Source organism: Clavelina lepadiformis, chromosome 2 (assembly GCF_947623445.1).
Source record: "Clavelina lepadiformis chromosome 2, kaClaLepa1.1, whole genome shotgun sequence".
Classification (NCBI taxonomy): domain Eukaryota; kingdom Metazoa; phylum Chordata; class Ascidiacea; order Aplousobranchia; family Clavelinidae; genus Clavelina; species Clavelina lepadiformis.
This window is the reverse complement of record NC_135241.1, coordinates 23896223-23912572: the sequence shown is the minus strand read 5'-3', so window position 1 is coordinate 23912572 and position 16350 is coordinate 23896223. Positions and strand designations below refer to the sequence as shown.

The 16350-nt window shown below is 37.6% G+C and overlaps 2 protein-coding genes across 2 annotated transcripts; both read right to left on the bottom strand.

The window, feature by feature from the left end:
- Positions 1-107: 107 nt before the first annotated feature.
- LOC143445263 (uncharacterized) lies at positions 108-5469 on the bottom strand. Its single transcript, XM_076944217.1, has 16 exons — positions 5312-5469; positions 4925-5065; positions 4627-4833; positions 4406-4514; positions 4186-4300; positions 3798-4102; positions 3548-3720; positions 3274-3429; positions 2824-3012; positions 2609-2717; positions 2332-2443; positions 1775-2061; positions 1204-1385; positions 961-1105; positions 706-845; positions 108-485 (listed from the first exon to the last, which is right to left on the bottom strand). The coding sequence occupies exons 1-16, from the start codon at positions 5370-5372 to the stop codon at positions 367-369; spliced, it is 2550 nt and encodes an 849-aa protein (XP_076800332.1). The 5' UTR covers positions 5373-5469; the 3' UTR covers positions 108-366.
- A 3126-nt stretch (positions 5470-8595) lies between these two features.
- LOC143445262 (carbohydrate sulfotransferase 11-like) lies at positions 8596-11881 on the bottom strand. The gene is made up of 6 exons (XM_076944216.1): positions 11671-11881; positions 11330-11484; positions 10984-11102; positions 10607-10807; positions 10343-10483; positions 8596-10164 (listed from the first exon to the last, which is right to left on the bottom strand). Exons 1-6 carry the CDS (start codon positions 11822-11824, stop codon positions 9816-9818), a joined length of 1119 nt encoding a protein of 372 aa, XP_076800331.1. The 5' UTR covers positions 11825-11881; the 3' UTR covers positions 8596-9815.
- Positions 11882-16350: the final 4469 nt, after the last annotated feature.

Genomic DNA, 16350 nt, shown 5'->3' with positions numbered 1-16350 from the left:
ATTGAATAAACTTCTCTGTGTTTTTTATGGTAAACACCGGCTAACTTGAATCAACTTTATAACTGTGTTTGTTGTCAGGCAGCAAAATGTAGCAAGGAATCAATAAATACAATTTCTTTTGTTTTATTCACAAACGTTTTGGTTGAAAATACTTTTATAGTATATAGTTCTACAAAAGTGCTACAAGTAAATTTGTATTATTTGCACAAATGCTCATCGTCGTTGCGTTATGCGGTTCATTAAACAAGCAATTGCATAATAAGTTGAATGCAAGTAATGTTACAACAAATCAAATAACTTCTAGTTCTATACCCATTCATTAACGTTTACATCTACACTATTTGTCAAAAGAGCTTCCCATGAAATCTAGCACTGGTCATCTGTATTCCCCCCTTCAGTTTGTGCTAAAACGGATTTGTAACGCGTCATAATCTGCTGCCAAGAGTAATAATCGTGTCTCCACCCGTAGATGAGGCTGCCCAAGTCTGCAATAAACAGTATTTTAAAAGTCCTTCAAATGGTCAAACTTCAAACAAACAATTAGATTTTGTTCCAATCAACTAATCATTTATCAGAATCTACATACGTGTAAGAGAGATATAATGGTATAGGAATTCGGTTAAATTCTTCCAAATGGTCATTGCTATCACTTCAACACATTTCCTGAAGTTCGGTCGATCGAGAAATGTCTTGCACCTCACTCACCTTTGTATAAGTTGTCAGCACAGAAGCACGCCCGGCATCCAAGTCTCTCCGCGCATCTCCTCTGATCATAGTTGGTGCACATGTCTGGATAATCTGCTGGACAACCTGGGAGATCCCCCGTATAGATACCGTTCTTCTCACTAAATGCGAAAAAATATTAGATTCAGCTTTTATCTTTCCGGTAATGCAGTCGACGTACTAACATGTGATAAAATTTTGCTGAACATCAGCAACCATCAGATATTTGCCTTCTACCTGTAGTCCAGGAATCTTGGAAGCCAGTCGGTTATGATTTGGTATTTCCATTGTACATAGTCACAGACCCACGCCTTTCTCTGACCACAAGCGCTGGTCGAATGATAGAACTGGTAGCAGTCAGGTGGAGATAATGGTGACGGACCTAATCAAAAGAAAATGTTAATAAAAACCTATTATTACACAAACAAAGCCACCAGACTGACATCACATAGAAAGTTAACAGTTGAATCGCACTCTTACCAACACCGTCGCAGTTTGGAATTTGCAGGTTGCTTAAAAATCCGAGTGTGATGTCTATGCCCTGCATGATCAATGCAGGGTAGGGTTCAGGAACAACTCTGTTTAAGAAGTCGCGCAGGCTGCTGGAGTCGCAGCGGTTTTCCCACACGTAGGTCAAATTAGCTTTTAGTTGCTCGAATGTTCTGCAAAATAAGTACGCTTTGTAATATGTATAAATAGAACAACTTCTACAGCGAACTCAAAATCGCCGATTTCTTCAGTCACAAAAAGCGTATTAGGTTGTCATTTTAAACTATCAGCTTACAAAGTCGTCATTCATTGGCCTCACAACTTCCGGCTGTATAACGTACAATGTGTAAGGAAACTTTGTTTTGAATATTTTGCACATTTTTAAAATGGTTGATTACGTTTTTAAGACGCCGTTGATTGATTAAGAAAATATTTTGCACTTTACCGCAGCCAGCTGCAGTAGCGTAACTTTGAAACGTGCATAAAATCGACGTCAAGAATTTCAGTTATCCATTTTTGATAACACCGAGCTAATATAATGCAGCCTACGAGATGTACTTACATGCAAACATCCTGGTGATTTCTGGCTCGAAGCATGCTGTACACAGCACTTACAGCATACTTAATTACATCCGGCAAAACTTGTTGGTCGCAAACTGGGTTGGAAAAATTGCCAAAGTTAAGTTGTTCCAATTGACTCAACAGGTACTGTAAGTTGGATGGAACGAAGGTTGTGTCAGGTGAACGGCAGAGAAGGCCGTATATCATCTCGGCTAAGCCTTCATTGCCTGGAAGCATGCTTAGCCCGCTTTCTAACGACTGGATTCGAGAAGCAATGGATATGACCATCTGTATTGGGAATAAAACATGAATTTTTTAAAATATAGAATGTGCTTCAGTGAATCTGCGTTTTATCTGAAAAATTTGGCCTTGGAATCCGCTGTGTTTTTTTACTAAAAAGACGAAACAGATTTCGCACTGAAGGCTATATGGGCGCTAGGTGACCAGTGTATAACAGCTCTCACTGATGAGGTTTATCAAAATCAGGTTCGGCCTCTGTTTCATCATAAAACATTTCTTTTGTTCAAGTTTAACGTAATACAAATATATTCTACCGACCTCGTATGATTGAGTTACGCCAGGGATTGCGTCAAGAACCGTCGGACAACCTCCTGCTAAACATTCCTGCACTTTGTCGCTCAAACATCCTATGGTGTTACCGACATCGTATCTATTGCAGATTTCTTGTTAGAACATACGGTATAATTTCCGGTCAAGTCGTTTTAAGGTTGCTTAGTAGAAACTTCATATAAATTCTGAGGAAAACTATTCGCAAATGAGTTTATAATAGAATATGTTTAAATAAAGAAACAAACCACAAATCGTTCCTTTCTACCTGCACTGGCCTTGATCCTGGTAAGGGTATCCACCGACGTAATTGCCAAGACAACCAAACACGCCATCCAGGCTCTGCCTAAGGGTACAGGATGGGAACAACTGGATATCTATTAATGAAAGACTTGATCACAGATTTGCTGTATGTCTTGTGTTGCTGGCGGTCAACTAACTTAACTTAACGTAACTTTTTGTAATTCTTCACATGCTACATACCGTCGGAACTGCTTGAGCATGACGGAGGAATGCGAGTGATCAAATTTTCATTGCATGTGCTACTATTGCAGAAATCAACTGTGCAATTATTGAAATCTGTAGGATTGACATTTAGCGACATGGCGATTCCCGAACAGTTAACGAACCTCTGCGCAGCTTTTTCAATACAAAATCCCGATTCCACGTAAACTGTGTCAATGAAACATAAGCTAAGTTTGTTGAAAATGTTCAGCGTTTTAGCTTCTTCCCCGATCAATGTTAAAGAAATATTGTTACATGTTCCAGGTCAATTTAGAAACTCCAAAAGCTTAAAATAGTCAGTTATCAATCGCTTGTGTAGAATCTATGTGTTGGACAGATATGAGTAGCAACAATACGAATTTATAATGTAAATAGTTTCAAACTAACTTGGTGTATAATAGCTTATATATTTGGTAAAGAACGTGTTACCAGGGTGGAGGGGGTCGCTGGTATTGAGATAGGTGGTGAATCCGCAGTTTTGATCAGGTTTGCACAGTTGAGCTGTCAGATTGCCTTCGTAGAAAGTTGACTTGTCGGCACTGAACGCATTGTAGCCTTGATAGCAGACCAAAGGTTTTGGTGTCCCTGACAAAATATTTCGAGATTACAGAGCTGACATTTTTGTGTTTTAATTTTTTGCATCTTTTAATAAAATTCTAATACGTCATTCATCTATCTTTACGTCACGTTTAAAATTGTTCACCTTCACACCCAGGAACGTCATAACTTGTCCAAGTTTCGATAAAAAGTTTAATTCCCTTCTCAATGACGCCACCAAAACCGGGCACAAAATTTTCAAAAAAATCGCCAACAGTGTCCAGGTTGCATCGGCGATTTGCCGCGTCGAGGAGTAGCGCGTCGAATTCATTGAAAGATCTGAGGAGAAACGCCATTTTGTATCGAAAAGTAATGAACACTTAGGTTGTGTTTTTGCCTTATGACGTGTCCCTTACGCGCAAATATCCGCACGAGTGGTGGCCCATAGCATTCCTTCTAACGCTTTCACTCCCCAGTTGATGAGGTCATCCACGATTCTGTTGTCACAGATAGGAGAGCCAAGATTGAGGCCGCTTGGTGGGATCAGGTTCAGCCCCTGGTTGAGCAAGTTTAAAACCTGCTGAGGATTCGTTAAGATGGTTTCGCAAATTAAAGTTGAATTGATGTTGATCGGTCCCAAGATATTTCCCCCAGTTTCTTCTTGAATGTTCCTTAGAAGATCCGACAATGACTCGACGCCGTTCACAATGCGGTCCAGTTGCTGGTGAACAAAAGTTGTTCAGATTGTTCTAATGTTGTATATTACATTACTCGTTGTCATTGTACTTTTTTGTCCTATATTACCGGCACAACGTAGTCGGTAAATCCATATATTTCATCCAACAGCGATGGGCAAGGCTGGTTTATACACATTTGCAATCTTGAGCTGAGACACCGGACCACGGAATCTACGTTCGAGCTGGATGAAAATGTTGACATTTTGAACCTTTTTTAAAATCTATGTATACCACGATGGTCGATTTCAGCCGGAAACAGCCTGAATCTTTGGCAATTTTGCTTTTACCTGCAAATGTCTGAATTGTTGAACGGAAAAGAGCCCAACGCCATGCCGGTGCAAGAAAACACTGAATCTAAAACGGATTTTGCCGAACATCCTGGAAGCAGTTGCAAATCTACACAAAACCGCATTATTATAGAGACAGCACTTCATGCATTAGATCATATTAAAACGACCCCAAGCAAATAAAACGTGGAAGTCGTTCACAAGTCCACTCTACTACTTGCCATTTTCGTCCGGTACCGGGCAAGTTAGAGGTGGAGAGATCAACGTTGTGCTGCAAGGGATGTAGCTATCATTATTGAAGCAGTAGGAAGCCTTGCAATAACCGACCGTGCCATCATAATCACTTGTGTAGTGTTTTAGGCTATCACAAGTCCAGTAAGGAAGCTCGACAGGACTTATGCAACGTCCTACTTGTGTGAAGTATGTTCCTGGTATTGCAAGATAACAAAGGGGCTTAAGTGATAAGGCATGATTTGATTTAAAGTGTGTGACGAATTCCTTGATATTCCAACAACTTACCAGAGGCGGTACGATTCATGTACTGATAGGTTGCGCAAAAGTAGCTGTCATTGCATGTTATTGTTGCGACATCGTCCAGAATTACACCGGTTCTACTTTCGTTGAAAATCCGAATACCCGCGTGGCAAACCTGAGCAGAAGCTGAAACAAGAAAACCTTTGGTCTTCTATTGAATTTTGTTCGCGATCGTTATTGGCAGCTTTTATGTAGATTTTAAAACTCATGATGTTAATCATAACTCATAATCATAATAATAACTCATAATTTTAAACTCATGTAAAAACTCATTTGGAAACTTTACTACATCGTTTAAGCGAATATTTTCTTTTTCGATAAAGTGCGCAGCATTAATGTCCAAAACATTATTCTAGTATTTTGATAACTCACTTGTAAGCGTGACGGTCCCGCAGTAAGCAGCCAAAAGCACAACGAGCCTAAGTGCTAACATTCTAAAGTTTGTCAAAAACCTTCAAATATCAAATAAAATAAATCTTTTGTGAACAAACAAAACCATTTTTCCACCAAGGCTGAGCCAATACATATAAAAACCGTTTTTCTAAAATACAGCTGCGAGCAGCAACCACAAGTCGAATTACAACTGACTTGTGGTCAGCAGTTTCAAGAACAAGTCTTAAAGTTTTCATCAACTTAGTCATCGACTTTGTTCTTTCAATATTTTACCAATCTAACTTCGAACTCTGAAAATTTTACTAAACCATCAACAACTAAAGCATCACAGTAAATTATCAGACTTTACAAATCTGTTTTTAAGCTTTGAAGCTGTAGGCAGAAACGCATTTTACAGAAGGACCCCTACGCCCAGAAAGTTGACTAAATAATGGGACACAGATCGTGAACACGCCCAGTTAAAACAGTTGATGCTCGATCGAGCATACAGACGTGTCGTGTCGTAAAAAGTAAAATGGTTTAAAAGGGAGTGGAGGACCATGTGGATAAAAAAAATGTTAGTCACGTGAATCTATGTAACAAAGGCTGGAAACCTTTGTTGGATGACGTCACAGGGCTATTTTCTTGAGTCACATGATGCGTTAAAAGCCTGAATTGTATCAAATGTTATCTCACTAGTGCCAACTTGCTGAAGCGCAGTTACAAATTTAGAATTGCAAAACATACTCGAAAAATTCCATGAAGCAGCAGTGCTTTCAAAATTCGAAATATTACTGTCACTATTGTGCGCATTATGCGTCTTCCTTTTACGCAAGACAGCAGATTTTGCTTTGTTTTGATTTAGCAAATTTATCTACTGGTGTCAATGCAAATTTCTTCACCGTCCACCTAACTGGCAGTGAAGCTAATCAGAGCGCATCCGGTGCCCGATCTCGTTTTTTGCGATTGCTAATTCGCTGGTGAGTTACCTGAAGTTCTATTTCTTATAATTGAGTCTTAAATCTTCCATCAAGGTGAAACCGTTGTTTACTTCGATCAAACTGGGCCTTGGCAAGTTTGCAACAAAGCTAGCTCTGTATCGCCATCTAACAGCGACTTTTTATAAAACTAAGTTCATTTTTGTGAAATTTGTGAAAGTTTTTGCAAAATGTACGAAATGAACAAACTAATTGAAACTGGATTGGAAATTCTTATTAACGTTGTATCGTTAAATTTCACCCATCTGCTCGATGGTGGAAAGACATAAGATAAAAATAAAAACTCTATTCCTCCAACTTTTCATGATTTCCGTTTCTACGATCACAGCCAACAGTGATGCAGATTATTCGTTGGCACAGTTTGAATTGTGACTTAACAAAGTCTATGTTCGATCAAAAGATACCCGCCCTTTACCTTAATGAGGGACCTGTTATGCGATAGGGTTATAATCGTCTGCAAATAGGCCGACACGGTCAAAGATTGAGGTTAAGCTCTATAGATTCAACGTCCCCAGGCTCGTCCGGCGATGTTACTTGACTCGATGTTGATAAATAATCGGCTCCCATGATTAACAGTAATATATGGTTAATTCTCTAAGCTCTTTCTTTGAAGATATTCGTACAAGCATCGTTTCGTCATTTGAAACTCTGATGCTTGAACATAAAAGCAGCTTTCTTTTGAAACAAACTGATCTTCTAAACTGGCACCCTTACTCCCACTTGCGGAAACCTTCAAAATCAGCATCAAATTCCGGTCTAACGCTAAACTGTATCAATTTGTTATATGTCAATTTGTTTGTTCAGTTCTAACTTGCTAAATGCTTATTGTCTAGCCATCAAAACTATATATACGTTCATGACCAAATCAAATTCATTCATTAGCCAGCAATTAACTGCATTAAATCATACATCAAATGAATAATATTTTTAATTACGTAATAAACGGACGTGGAAGAGCTACACGCACGTAGATTGTAAACTTTGAAACGAAAATTAGTCGACATTATTATCATGTGCATGACTAAACCATACTACTCGTGTATTGATAGCTGTTCAACCTCAGATTTATAATTTAATCCAGGTTTTAAAGCATGTGCGAACCGACAATCTTCGCTCTGCGTTTTAATGCAAATCTGATGTTATTGTTGACTTCTGCTGTTGAAGGCATCATTGAATGATTAGTGACTGAATTGGACGAATCAATTGCTAAATTTATGATCAATTATTGTGAATTCTGCCTTAAGTGAACACTCATTGCCTTGTCCAGAAAGCATTAAAATTTTTTTGGGAGTTTTCGCAAATAAACTAATGCGGACTGTGAAAGGCTCTTTATCATATACTAGCGGTAGTGATCTTTTGTCAAACTTTTTTCAAAAGTTCGCTTTGTAGATCCTTGAACTAGGCAGAGCCGTAACCAAGTTATCGAGTCACAAGTCTAGTTCAATCTTTTATAAAAAGTAGTTTGAGTCCAGCCAAATTTTTGGCAAATATAACTCGAGTCAAGCCAATTGATATCTGAAGCAATATGACTTTTAATTTGATAGGCTACGTATCATGTGGGCAGACATTTTTCTCTGTGCAGTAGTTTTTTAACCGTTTGCACATCTCGGCTCAATGAAACGGTGTGGACAAAGAAAAAAAGCCAGCTGCTTTAAGCACGTTTCAGGAACCAAAGTTATCCGGTCCAGATGTAAACCTTCACGGTTGGTTGGATTGAGAAGAAAGATAGATCGACCATGCTTCGTTACAATTGTAGAAGGCTACTTTTTTGTAAAAGCACATTTTACTCTTTTATGTTTGTTCAGTTACGGGAACAATCCAATGGCGATTATATTCTGTTCATTTTAAGAAATCTCGAAGCAATATGTTGTTCAGTAAAACCACACAACTACGCTCTAAGAATGTCGGCAAATCTTTGCCAAAATAACACAAGGTATATACCGACTTCACATTCTTACATGCGGGGAAATTTTTCGCATTGTACAGCTTTATTTTAACTTGAATTTAGTCGAAGGAAAAAAAATTTGTTGATTGTTTTGAATGTTCATGTTTGAAGTGATTTCTTGTCAAATAGCACCCAGCTCTTGCGGAGACGAATTTCTAAAAATAAAATAAAAAATTAATTAAAAAGCAAAAATTCAGACACATAACATTTTGCCAAAACATTTATTTAATCTTGATTTAAGAATGCATCGACTAGAAACATGTAGAAAAAAGTTGCGTAAATTCACTTAAATGCTTATTATACAGAAAACCTCATTATCATTCGCCCAGCATTGAAATATAAAGATGCACAAATTAGCTAAAAACATCCTTGTGACGTTGTGCGCACTCGTTGGCAGGACAGGGTGAATAAAAATTTTAGCCACTTTAAACATTTCAATGGAAAAATCCAAACTATGTTTCTGGACCGGAAACATTAGGAGAAACTGCTAACTCTGATTGACCCTAAATACGCTGCAAAAAAGTTGGTTAAGGGAACCAAAGAAATGGTCGAGTTACATCACATTGCCAAAGTTTCTGCGATGTTGAAGTCGCCAAATAGCAATAACTTATAATAATAACTTAAAAGCAATTTTATTACAAAACTCATGCTACAGCAAAGCAACATTGCATCGGAAAACATGCTTCAAATTACGACAAAGATCTTTGAAAAGAGAATTTTGTTTGATTGATTGAAATGTGTTATCACGCAACGAGGTGACTTTAACTGTAGTTTCACAAACTAAATGATATCGTTTGGGTACAAAATGTTTTGGACTTCTTAACCAATATTTCTGAGTTTTGTAAAAAGATTTTCTACTGACGTCAAAATTACAGTAAAATATCTACGGGCTAAAACTAAAAAAATCAGACAATAAGTGTAATGGCGACATCGTAAAAGGTTATACAATAACAGATTTATAAGTAATCGGCATGCAACAAAATACAACAATGAAAACATAAATTGCGACTATATTTCAACTTTAAAACAAGAGTAGCAGTATCTCTATCACGTAAATACACAATTATTTATCAGACTATGTAATATAATATGATCTAACAATATGTAATCCAATAGTCCGCAATGGAATGTTTAAACCATGAAATCTACCAGTGTAGAAATTGTATAGATAGAAAACTGCAAAATCTTACATTACTCTCCAATTTAAATGTGCGGTTAAAAAAATTAATTGCGTAGAAACGTATCTCACACTGTGCATCATACAAGCAATCCTAAAAATTACATTTCCTCTAAAAGCGAACGACGCTTTTCGCTTCCGGGAGAAAAGACGTAAACGACAAAGTCCACGTGATACACAAAATGCAACTCGAGCCGTGAGTATAAAAACCTAAAAAATACTAAAAATATCTAAGATAAAAACCACAGGCACAGCTGGGTAATGCACAAACTAGCGGACAATATATTGGTTATAATTATTAATTACAATCGGCGGCCAAACAAGTCTAAAATCATGCGATGTCGGCTTTCAAAGAGAATAACGCCAAACAAACCAGAAATACAATTAAACCCCACCATATAAATATGGGTCATGCTTTAGAATAAAGAAGTCGTCCGCATAAATTTCTCTCAAAGCTTGAACATCTTTTTTGGAAATCTGTTCAAAAAGTTGGGTGGTTTCTTCGTTTTTAACGAACGGTCGATCCTTTCCGGGAAAAGTTATCTTATGCGAGGTTAGACTGGGATTTTGTTTCTGAATGTAGTCTAGTAGTTTGTTGGACTCATAGGTGATGTTCTCAAAGCGAAGAATGTAGCTGTAGTTGAACGCACAAGGTTTGCAGAGTTGTACTTGCGGTCGCCAGTGGATATCCATGTCGCCTACCCTATTTTTCAGCTTTTGTTGAACCAAAAATCTGCAAAAGTAAAAGTTCAAAATTCCACTTTACAAAAATTCTATCTTTTGATGGTATACCATGGCATAGTTGGACAATTGCATAGTTGCATTCAAACCTTCATGGTTGGTGGTGGCCATAAATTCTCTGTGGATATATGAGGCACATTTCATAGTGCAAAAAAGTTTTGGAAACTCACTTGACAAATTGAGGAAAGGAAATTTCACCGGACTTCATGACACGGATATACTCGATCACTTCCCGCTTTTGTTGGATTGTCAAATTGTTAAAATCTTCACGTTTTTCCAAGTCAACTCGGGAGATTGTGACAGGATCTATACTGCACAGTTTTCAAAGTGTTTACGAACGCAGCAATGAATGGAGACGTGTAGATTCTTACAATTAGCTTTGTGTTACAGTATATTTAATTCTCACATAATTACTTCACCAAACTTTACGGTACCTGGAATGCAGTCCATGAAGATGCTCAATTGCTTGAGGTTTTGCAATCTGCTTCCCAACCATATTTTTGTAATACTGATACGAGCTTCGATTTGACAACTTATCAAAGTAAGCGGACACAAGTCTCTCGAAGGGATGTCGGGTTAGAAAGAAAGTTGTATAGTTGGTCATACGAAAAAGTGCTTCTGTTTGACTTTGCAATCTTTAAAAAAATTGAAAAACTGTATCGGGTCCAGCAAACTTTATAGACTCGTTTAATGCTTTTCTGTAAAGTAACTGATTGTGTATTTTCAGTCTAACACGAAATTACAAAGTGGTGAAATATATTTTATTTATTCAACTGTTTCAAATTTGCAAAAATCCTATTAAATAGCTTACTGCTTAAAGTGTTTGTTCGGAATTTTCGAATAAGCCCATTTCTTACGAAGCTCTTTTGTGATATTTGCTTGGAATCCTCCGAGACGAAGTAATAATATTTGCCACGTTGTGCTTGCCACCTGTGTAATATAAAGTGTGGTAAAAAAGTAATGTCTAATGCGTGATCTTGTGTTGAATGAAACGCCCAAGTTTCGATCATCTTGATTCGGACAAGTTGTAGATATGTAAAAGAATCTCTCAATTATTTACAGAAAGTTATTTAATTTGAACACGTCAAAGTTAAAATTTATGTCGTGATTTTTCTTTACGAAAAAGCTCATGTTTATTAGAGATTGTGAAGAACTACCTTAGGTACTTCACACATGACTACTTTGAGGTCATCGTTGTACTTGAATGTATTTGAGAGAATGCTTCCAACTTTTTGAGATCGGTTCTTGCATCTTTCCTGGATTTCAAGTGATCTACTGCCAAAAGTGTCCTCATAAGAAGGGGTGTCGTGAACTGGGGAAGTTTGCAATAAATATTAGTCGGCGATATGTTGCATAAACTGCATTTACTCTGTATGTATAAATTATGATGATGGATTTGTATTCCAAGCCATGAGCTGATCAAGTTCTAAGTACTCATTTCTTGTTTAAAAAAATCCTTAAAAGCAGTTTTTTAAATACTGTACTTCGCTTTTCTTACTTTTTATAGTTTCCTTTATTTCCTGCTCTTTTTCAACTTGACTTCTCTTCTCTTTGTTATTTCTGCTTCTCAGTTTATAAACGCTCGTCATTGCCACGACCATTAGGCATGTAACAAGGAAACACAATTTCTTTTTTTTGTAAAAAGCCACCATTTTGTTTTGACGAGCTATATGGGTATAGTCAATTCATCAATTTAATTGGTGTAGTCAAATTAATGGTCAAATTAATGGGTATAGTCAATTCATCAAAAATTCAAATATAAAAAAAAAATTTTGTACGAACAAACAAAAATATTTTTCCACCGAAGTTGAGCAAATAATTATAAAAACCGTTTTTATGAGATACTGCTGCGAGTAGCCTATAGATATAAGCCGAAACATTTCCAACTACACAAGTTAGACCACAACTGAGATGTCATCGGCAGTTTAAAGAACAAGTTTTAAAGTTTTCATCAACTCTGTCATTGACTATATTCTTTCAAATCTGACAATTTTACTTAACCATCAACAACTAAAACATCACATAAAATATCAGACTTTGCAAAACTGTTTTTCAGCTGAGAGGTTGTAGACAGAAACGCATTTTACAGAAGGACCCCTACGCCCAGATAGTGGACTAGACACTGGGTAAAAATTCTAAACACGCCCAATTAAAGCAGTTGATGTTGGACCGAGCATACAAACAGTTCATGTTTTAAAAATTAAAATGTTTAAAAGAGATTGGAAGACATCGCGGATCAGAAAAATGTTTGTCATGTGAATCTTTATCAACTGGGTATTTAGTGAAAGTATTTCCCGTTATCTCGATTGACTACACAGTGCGTGAGGTTCGCAGGAAAGAGGAACTGAGGATTATTGAAGAACTGGCAGCAAAAATGACGGAAAACAACAGTAAAACTTCCATCAAAATAACATTCAACTGCTTTGGGTTACCAAGTTTATACACAATTTATCACCCTCACAAAACCAATATATAAATGTGTAATACCACATTTTTCATTCCTCTAAGCTTCTGTATTCTAAATTTTATCCAGTTTTGCTTTCATAAATTAAATTATAAATGTCGCGGATGTCTACATGTCTTTATATGGGCCGAAAAAAGTGGCTAAATGTGAACAATCAGCCTGGTTTGTTCCCGTTTGTATGTGATTGCCCTCGACAAAAAACGCAAATATACGACAAAAGTGACATAAATTATGGAACATGACACATATAGGCTGCCGAATACTCCCTGCTATCAAAAATATACTTAACCAGCATAAAGCGGTTACAGCGTACACGCAACTCTTTTATGCGCTTTGGCTGACAAACATACACGAGCGACTAAATTGGTACATAAGTTTTATACAGCAGTATATTGAGACGTAAAACTCGCTAAGTTTCTGAGAAGCGCTCTAAACAAGCCAGCGTACTAGGCTCCCTCATAAACCCAACTTTTTTGGGTCATCGGGCCTTTTACGCTTTTAAATCTTTTGGTTATTGCATTTCGTTGTTTAAGACTACTTATAAAAATTATAACGTCATGGAAAACATACAGGTCGGTATACGGCGTCTTAAAACCGTTTTATTTATAGCCTGACCAATTTGTCGTATACGGCGTTTCAAAAGTGTACGAAATAAATTGACAGCTATTGTACGTATATAAATATAAAATACATTTTATTATAAAGCGTGCTGAAGCGATGTTTGAAGCGTAAATATCAAATCTTTTTGCGCTTCATGCACTTTCGGCGGGGCGAGAAAATATGGCAATTTAAACCTAGCAATTAAAATTTTTGGCCAATCTCTGATCGCAATCCTAGATGCGCTGACTTTGATCAATCATATCCTAAAATTTGGTTATTACATGCAATTTTATACCTTCAACGACAGGTGCTCTGTTAATGGTGTTCAAACAACTCTAAGCTACTTTATTGCGCACATTAAAAATCATAAAAGGTGAAATTGTGTGTCTGGGAAAAATATACTAATGCGGATAACTTCAACACTTTTTGCCACACGCATAAAGCAGTGGCGTGTACAGATCACAACGTTGTCTTAACCTAGCTACCAGCTGCTTCAAAATGACCTTGACTACAATACCAGTTACGGTCATCGCTATCGCATCAACACATTTATTGAAGTCCGGTCGATCGAGAAATGTCTTGCACCTCACTCACCTTTGTATAAGTTGTCAGCACAGAAGCACGCCCGGCATCCAAGTCTCTCCGCACACCTCTTCTGATCATAGTTGGTGCACATTCTGGATAATCTGCTGGACAGTCTGGAAGATTCCTCGCATGGATACCGTTGCTCTCACTAATTGGGCAGAAAATATTAGATTCAGCTTTTATCTTTCCGGTAATGCAGTCGACGTACTAACACGTGAAAGAAATTTACTGAACATCAGCGACAACCAGATATTTGCCACCTACCTGTAAGCCAGAAATCTTGGAAGCCAGTCGGTTATGATCTGGTATTTCCATTGTACAAAGTCACACACCCAAGCCTTTCTCTGACCACATGCACTGGTGGGATGATACAACTGGTAGCAGTCAGGTGGAGATACTGGCGACGGACTTATTCAAAAGAAAATGCTAATACAAACCCATTATTACACAAACAAAGCCATCAAAATGACATCACATAGAAAGCTAACAGTTGAATAGCACTCTTGCCAACAACATCGCAGTGTGGAATTTGCAAGCTGCTTAAAAATCCGAGTGTGGTGTCTATGCCTTGCATGATCAATGCAGGGTAGGGTTCACGAAAAGCGGTTTTTAAGACGTCGTTCAAGCTGCTGGAGTTGCAACGAATTTCCCACACGGAGGTCAAATTAGCTTTTAGTTGCTCGAATCTACTGCAAATTGATTACGCTTTGTAATTACAACAACTGCTACAGCAAACTCAAAATCGCCGATTGCTTTAGTCACAAAGCGTGTTAGGTTGTCATTTAAAACTATCAGCTTACAAAGCTGTCCTTCATTGGCCTCAGAGCCAAAGTTGGACAACTAGAAAATTTTCAGCTTTTCCAAATTAGATTAGAATTAGAATTATTGCTACTCAGTTTTTTCTAAATTAAATTAGAATAAGAACTATAGCTACACATTTTTTTTTCCAAATTAGGTTAGAATTAGAATTAGAATTACTGAATTCGCAAAAACTTGGAAGTTGAATTAAATTCCGAATTAGAAAGAAATACAACAAAAATCATGTTCAGTTCATATCAAACCAGAGTTCATTCTCATAAGCATGAGAATGAAAAATTTCTTTACACCACTATACAGTTCTTCTGCATGGCTGAAAACTCTTTCGGATGGAGCTGATGTTGCAGTCATGCTTAAGAGTTCTAGAGCAGCAGCCTTGAGATGAGGAAAACGATTTTCGCTTTTCGAGTAACTCAAAACATCGCAGTACATGCTCTCAAGCTCTGCTGCGAAACATCTTTCAACTTCATCACTTTGAATATTTTCTTTGGTTAGACCTGAAGCAATCTTCCGCTTTTTTCTTGATGTAGTTGACGGCATGAAAGAGAACAAGCCTGTGTTAACCATCTCTTTTTCTTCGGAGTCGGACGAGCTGCTGTTCTGGTTGTTGTCGAAACTACAAGGTCTTTCGCAGGATGAGATTATTATAGGTACCGGTACCGGTAGGCCTACTCTCCATTCATTGCCGCGTTGCCAGCCTGCATTATATCGTAGCTGACTACAAGCTACTATGTCACTGTGACTATAGTATTCGTCACAATAACTACTATGACTGTACGGTGTAAGCAATGCGATGGCGGCTTGGCACTGGTTTTCCCTGCGCGAGGGATATTCTTGTATAACTTGCTGGAAAACGATGCGGACAAAGTCGTATTTTCAGGAAAACCAGAAATTAGATTAGAATTAAAATTAGAGCAAAGAAGCATTTCACAAATTAGATTAGAACTAGATTACCGGCATTTCGCTCTAATTAGTCTAATTAGACAACTAGAATTATCTAGTTGTCCAAGTCTTCTCAAAGCTTCCGGCTGTATAGCATACAATTTGTAAGGAAACTATAGTTTTGGCTGTTTTGCACATTTGCACAATGGTTGATGACGTTGTTAAGACGCCGAGGATTGATTAAGAAAATATTTTGCGCTACACTATTAAGTTTAGCATCCGCAGCCAGCTGCAGTAAATGTATAAAATGTATGAAATGTTTGAAACGTGTATAAAGTCGACGTCAAGGCTTTCAGATATCCATTTTTGATAACACCGAGGTAATATAGTGCAGCCTACGTGATGTACTCACATGTTCAAAGCATGCTGTACACAGTACTTACAGCATACTTAATTAAATTTGGCAAAACGTCTTGGTCGCAAACAGGGTTGTAAAAATCGGCCAAGTCAAGTTGTTCCAATAGACTCAACCGGTTCTGTAAGTTGGATGGAACAAAGGTTGTGTCTGGTGAACGGCAGAGAAGGCCGTATATCAACTCAGTTAAGCCTTCACCAGCTAGTAGCATTCTCAGTCCGCTTTCTAACGACTGGATTCGAGAGGCAATGCATATGACCGTCTGTATCGGGAATAAAACATGAATTTTTTTAAATATAGAATGTGCTTCATTGAATCTGCGTTTTATCTGAAAAATTTGACGTTGGACTCCGCTGTGTTTTTTTACTAAAAAGATGAAACAGATGTCGCACTGAAGGCTATATGGGCGCTAGGTG

Excerpts from the sequence above, each read along its gene's own strand:
- LOC143445263 (XM_076944217.1), bottom strand. The coding sequence starts at position 5,372 with ATGTTAGCACTTAGGCTCGTTGTGCTTTTGGCTGCTTACTGCGGGACC. Across the intron at positions 5,066-5,311 it reads CGGGACCGTCACGCTTACAA|CTTCTGCTCAGGTTTGCCAC; the intron begins GTGAGTTATCAA and ends TTCTTGTTTCAG. Across the intron at positions 4,301-4,405 it reads AACAATTCAGACATTTGCAG|CTCGAACGTAGATTCCGTGG; the intron begins GTAAAAGCAAAA and ends ATTTTCATCCAG.
- LOC143445262 (XM_076944216.1), bottom strand. The coding sequence starts at position 11,824 with ATGGTGGCTTTTTACAAAAAAAAGAAATTGTGTTTCCTTGTTACATGC. Across the intron at positions 11,103-11,329 it reads TCATGTGTGAAGTACCTAAG|GTGGCAAGCACAACGTGGCA; the intron begins GTAGTTCTTCAC and ends TATATTACACAG. Across the intron at positions 10,165-10,342 it reads TCCTTTCCTCAATTTGTCAA|ATTTTTGGTTCAACAAAAGC; the intron begins GTGAGTTTCCAA and ends TTACTTTTGCAG.